General features: G+C 47.6%; 1 protein-coding gene across 1 annotated transcript in view; it reads left to right on the forward strand.

Moving 5' to 3' along the window:
* Positions 1-2,852, forward strand: part of LOC109910430 — a 10,563-nt gene extending 7,711 nt beyond the window's left edge. Inside the window, exons 3-4 of the mRNA XM_048618381.1 lie at positions 871-938; positions 2,004-2,852. Coding sequence (XP_048474338.1) covers positions 871-897 — 27 coding nt within the window. The 3' untranslated portion in view covers positions 898-938; positions 2,004-2,852. The remainder of the gene's footprint in view (positions 1-870; positions 939-2,003) is intronic.
* Positions 2,853-6,277: the final 3,425 nt, after the last annotated feature.

The raw sequence follows: 6,277 nt of genomic DNA on the forward strand, positions 1-6,277 counted from the left end.
TTTGGCTTCCATCCGGCGAGTTTGGGGGTTCATGCAGCAGCCGGTTTTGGAATACGTGCTTTGTGTTCATCCACTCTCGGGATGTGAGCGTTTGTTGTCCATCACTGGTTGCCTTTGGGAAAGTGATGGTGAGCCATGACCTTGAACCACTGCAGCCCATGGGCTGGGGGAGGGTTCAGATACGGCTTTGTAAGGGATCCAGGACCATGGAATAACCTTGTGGTGATGTCCCAGAGATGCACCTCCCTGGGCATAAAAAGCACAGTGTGGGTGGGGTTAAGGGGAACACTGAGATGGAAAGTTTTGGAAGAGAGGAGTGGGGTCTCTGTTTTATGTCTTTGCAGAGGGCACTTCTGACAGTGCCCTGCTCTATCCTTAAGGAGTTTCCATTGTAATTGTTGGCCAGGTGAGGTAAAGTTAAAATTACTATAGTGCCATCGGGCCGCTCTCCCATTAGAGAGAGAGAGAGAGAGAGAGAGGGGTGACGTGGTGGTTTAAACTGGGGGTCACCGTGCTTCAGGCGAGGGGTGAGAGGTTCAGAAGGAGAGTCCTTCACAGTAAGCACAGCTGGTGTAGGAACTGAACCCACGCTGCTGTTATCATGCAAACCAGCCGTCCAACCAACAGAGTGAACTTACTCTCCCACCCCCTCACCTGCCAGGACACCAGGAGGCATTGTGACTTAGAAAAACCTATTTCAAACGCCCAGGCTGTTTGTACGTCCACCATCTTCCCTTAGCGCTGCTGAAGAGAATGGGTCTTACCGAGCTGGACAAGAGGGTGCGCTGAGAGATAAATGCTTCTCGTGACTCTGTCTTTTCCACCCTCACCCCTCTCTCTCTCCCTCTATCCCCCCCCACTCCCCCTCAGGTACGCCATTACTGTCTGGTATTTTGATGGGAAGGAGCGCATCGAAGCCAAAGAGCGATTTAAGAAAGGTATGGACTTCTCCTGCTCTCCCTGTTGCCCTTTCAAACCGTTTGTCGGTGCCTGAGTGTGTCGAAGGTTCAGGATTGTGTGGTCACCAGCCCCGGGCTATTAGTCTGGACCAGGCGGGCAGAGTGGCTGGAATAGGGAAGGCAGCTATTGTCTTCCTCAAAGCAGAGACCAAAACCGTGCACGGTGTTAAACGAGGAGAAGCTGTCTATCGCAGCGCAAGAGTTGGTTAACCAGAGAATCCATCGACTAGAATCCCTACTGAGCAGAAAGAGGCCACTCGGCCCGTCAAGCCTGCACCAGCCCTCCGAGGAACATCCCAACCCACTCTCCATCTGGGATTCTTCACCCACCCAAACCGGCCATGGTAGACATGAACAACCTGGGGGCTTCTTTCCGTTATATGGCCACTGATGCAGAAGCTTATTGAATGAAAGGGTGGCCATTTGGCCCATTCTTGCCCATGCCAGCTTCTTGCAAAAGCTACAAATTTAGTCCCACTCTGTCCTGCACATACTGTTTAAAATTATACTCTCCCAGTTTTTAAATAATTCCCTAACGTTACCACCAATCTTTCAGGCAGTGAGTTACAGATTGTGACAGCTTGGCTTTTTTTTTAATAAAAATAAAATCTCCTCTGATTCTTTTGCTGATTTATTTTAAATCTGTTTCCTGCCCATCAATATAGTTCCTCCTCACTCATTCTCGTGGGGAGATGGTGACAGAGGGACTGTGTTTCTCAGAAATCACGAGGGGGTCTGGACACAGTAAATAGAGGAAAAAAAATGTTCCCTCATTATGAAAGGATTGAGAATGAGAAGGTGCAGCTTGAAATTAATTTGCTGAAAAAGCGACAAAAACAGGAGGAGGAGAGAGCTGGTTGGGAATTGGAATGTATTTGGCGGGGGCTGCTTTAGAAAGGGAATGAGACTGTGTTGAAAGGGAGAAGGCAGAGGTTGGGCAAGATGCTCAGCAGGAAAGAGCCAGCACAGCAACGATGGACCGAGTGGCCTCTGCCTGTATTGACTCCATTCTGTGATCCTGTTAAACTTCTTCTCTCTTCACAGCTTCTGCTCAGAAGGCTCTGCAGTTTACCCAGACCAGTACGGCGTAGGGTCCAGTTGGACAGGACCAGGACCCATGCCCCCCTGCCCGTCTCTCTTCAGCTGCCCACCCTCCCCACCCACCATCTCCAGTGAGCAGAGGGATTGATTGTGCTGAGCTGGTTTTGAGTCATCGACCCTCCAGCTCCTCCATCCACCATCCACTGGGCTGGCCTGTCTCTCCATCCATCGTCCTGGGGCCTCTCGATGCAGCAGCTCCGTTTACTACAGACCACAGTGTTCTTCAAAATAACACGAAACAACAGGCCAAGGGTGACCAGGGGCAGCATTTAACCCTTCGCTGTGCATCATGGGCACTTACACATTGACCGTGTACAGAGAAAATTGTTTAGTTGGACTTTTTTCTATTTGTTCCTCTGAGCCAGTGCAAAGCAATCATTATATGTTTGATGGGGACAGTGTACAAGGAGCTCTACTTTCAGTTTAAAGGAGTGGAGGGAGCTTTACTCTGTATCTAACCCTGCACCATCCCTGTCCAGGGAGTGTTTGATGGGGACAATGTAGAGGGAGCTTTACTCTGTATCTAACCCTGCACTGTCTCTGTCCTGGGACTGTTTGATGGGGAACATTGTAAAGGAAGCTTGACTCTGTATCTAACTCCATGCTGTCCCTGTCCTGTGAATGTTTGATGGGGAACAGTGTAGAGGGAGCTTTACTTTCAGTCTAAAAGAGTAGAGAGAGCTTTACTTTGCATCTAACCCCGTGCTGTCCCTGCAAAGTTTTGTGAAAGAAAATCCCTCATTATTCCATAAACGCAAAGCCTTGATACGGATAAATCTCCTTTTCAAATAACACACTCTCGTTCCCTTTTTGTTAAGTTGAATCTTGTATTCCAGATATGATTGATTTTATTGTCGTGCGTACCTGAACAGAGTGTAAAGCTTTGTTTGCAAGTGGTACAGGCAGATCATAGTAAGCAAAGGATGTACAGATCAAAAAGACTTAGACAGAGGCATAAAGGTTACATTGCACAGGGTGTGCACTAGGCGATACCAACGTTAGCATGATCAGTGTTATTTGTGGTTGGAGAGCCCGTTCATCAGTCTAATAACGGCAGGGAAGAAGCTGTTCCTCAACCTGTTGGTGTGTGTGTTCAGGCTTCAGTATCTTCTGCCTGACGGAAGAGAGCGTTACCGCGGTGTGATGGGTCTTTGATGTTGGCCGCCTTTCCGCAGCAACGAGAAGTGTAGATGGAGTCCATGGATGGAAGGTTGGCTTCTGTGATGGTCTGGGCTGTGCACACCACCTTCTGTAGTTTCTTACGGTCCTGGGCAGAGCAGTTGCCATACCAGGCTGTTATGCACCCGGATAGTATGCTTTCAATGGTGCATCTGTAGAAGTTGGTGAGGGACCTTATGGACATGGCAAATTTCCTGAGCCGCCTGAGGAAGGAGAGGCGTTGTTGTGTCGTCTTGACTGTCGCATTTATGTGGGAAGTCTAGGACAGTTTGTCGGTTACTGTCGCTGGATTTAGTGGGTGGTAAGGGAGACAGGAGTTAATGGGCAAGTGTCCAGTTCCTAATCCCAGCCCTCACCCTTGGCCTTTGTTCATCAGATACCGTTCCCAACTTCCCTTCCCCAATCTCCAAATGAGTTAATGGACCGTCTGCTTCCTGAAGATCTTATCCATGTACCACGCCCCCTGGGACAGTGCTGAGGAAACCTTGTACATTCTGCTCAGAAGCCTCCTTCTTTATTCACCACCTCCCCCCCCACCCCCAGCTGCCCCATTCCATTCTGGGGTCAGGACTGTGGAAAGGGAGCCCTCAAAAGCTCTGCTCCTTCGTTATTAACACCACATACAAATTCTAAACTCCTCCTGGGGCATTTTGTCAAGTTTCAAAAATGGCCAGTTCATGGACCCTTAAAGCTCTGCACCCTCTCCTTTAAGAGGAGTGGCATACTCAACGTGGATTTTCCAACACACACCATAAATAAATGAACTGTGGATGCTGGAAATAGGAAACAAAAACAGAAGTTGCTGGAAAAGCTCAGCAGGTGTGGCAGCATCTGTGGAGAGAAATCAGAGTTAACGTTTCGGGTCCAGTGACCCTTCCTCAGGACCTCTATTCCAAGGAAGGGTCACTGGACTTGAGTCCACATTGACCCTCCTGAAGCATCCCACCCAGACCCAACCCCAGCCCTGTAACTGTGCATTTCCCATGGCTAATCCATATAGCTTGCACATGCCTGCACACTATGGGCAATTTAGCACAGCCGATTCCACCCTAACCTGCACATGTTTGGACTGTGGGAGGAAACCAGAGGTAACCCTCACTGATACGGGGAGAATGTGCCAACTTCTCACAGATATTGCCCAAGGCTGGGATTGAACCCAAGTTCTCTGGTGCTGGGAGGCAGCAGTGCTAACCACTGAGCCACTGTTCTGCCCTACTGCTCCTGCAGACAGCTGTGGGGAAGGAATCCTTGTGCACGTTTAAGGCTGAGATAGATTGTTGATCAGTTGGGGAATCTAGGGTTACAGGGAAAGGGCAGGAAAGTGGACGTGAGGAACGTTGGATCAGCCATGATCCTATTGAATGGTGGAGCAGGCTCGAGGGGCTGAATGGCCTGTTCCTTTTTTTTAACAGTAAACAGGAATGTGGAGTTGAGGTTAAAATCAGATCAGCCGTGGTCTTATTGAATGGCAGAGTAGGCTAGAAGGGCCGAATGGCCTACTGTTGTTCCTTGTTTGTTATTTTTTTAAAAATAATTCATTCACAGGATGAGAGCATCACTGGCCAGGCCCAGCATTTATTGCCCAACCCTAACTGCCCGGAGGGCATTAATGAGTCACCCATATTACTGTGGGTCTGGAGACATGTGTAGGTCAGACCAGATAAGGATGGCAGTTTCCTTCCCTAAAGGGACATTAGTAAATCAGGTGGATTTTCTGACAAATTGTCAATCATTAGACTCTTAATTCCAGATTTACTTTGAATTCAAATTCCACCATCTGCTGTGGTAGGTTCGAACCCGCATCCCCAGAATGTTACCTGCGTCTCTGAATTAACAGCCCATTGATAATATCACTAGACCACTGGCTCTCCTAATGTATGATGTTTGAAAGCACGTCTTCACACTAAAAAGTTGTGGAAATCAGGAACCCTTCCACAGAGGTCTGTACAGTGCTGCAAAACTGGGAAATACATGAATATTAATTTGATCCCCATGTGCCAGCCACATTTTGTGGGCTCAGTAGGTCAGGTCGTGCCTGGAAGGTGAGGCTTTGCTTGGTTCAGTCTCTAGGACAAAGGTGTTGGGTGTTTATGACCACTGATATGACAACCTATTGTGACTACCAAGAGTGTTTAAGATTAAAGAGAGTAATGCACAAGCACAAGCCTTATCTCCAGTTCAGAATTCCGCTGAGATGATATTTTCAATGAAGCAGAAAGTAGCTATCTGCTAGCAGCTGAGATACTGCGATGAATACAATTCTTTATTCACCTTACCGCAGCCTTTTCTTCCTGCAGTTAATTACCATCCAGCCCAGTAATCAGCAACGGTTAATTTCTTTTCAATTAAGTGAATCTGTTGGCTCCCAGTCCCCTTTTAAACCTAGCTCCATTTGATTCTATATTCCTAGAAGTTTTACAACATTACACTGAGAAATGTGGAAATTAAAGTCAGAGATTTCTGTGCCTTGTTGTTTGCAGCCCTCTGCTGGAACGTACTTGTATAGCGGAGAAAGGGACATAAAATAACAAGTTGTACTTATATAGTACCTTTTAGCATAATAAAATGCCCCAAGGCATGTTGTCAACAAAATCTGACATGGAACTGCAGAAGGACGGATGATCGAGAGTGTGGTCAAAGAAGTAGGTTTGAGTATTGCTGAGAAAAGACACATTCTGTTGAAGCTTTTAGAGTCACAGCACAAAACAGACCCTTTGGTCCAACTTGTCCCTGCCAAAGGTATCCGAAACTGAACTCGTCCCGTTTTCCAGCATTTGGCCGGTATCCCTCAACCCTTCCTGTCCATGTACCTGCCCAAATCTCTTTTAAATGTTGTAATTGTACCAGCCTCTACCACTTCCTCCGGGAGCTCATTACGTATACACACCACCTTCTGTGTGAAAAAGTTGCCCCTCAGGTCCCTTTTAAATCATTGCCCCCTCTCACTTTAAACCTATTCCCTCTAGTTTTGGACTGCCCCACCCTTGGAAAAAGATATTGGCTGTTCACCCTATCTATCCACTCGTGATTTTATAAAC

The sequence above is a fragment of the Rhincodon typus genome, chromosome 39 (genome assembly GCF_021869965.1).
Source record: "Rhincodon typus isolate 14 chromosome 39, sRhiTyp1.1, whole genome shotgun sequence".
NCBI classification, from domain to species: Eukaryota; Metazoa; Chordata; class Chondrichthyes; order Orectolobiformes; family Rhincodontidae; genus Rhincodon; species Rhincodon typus.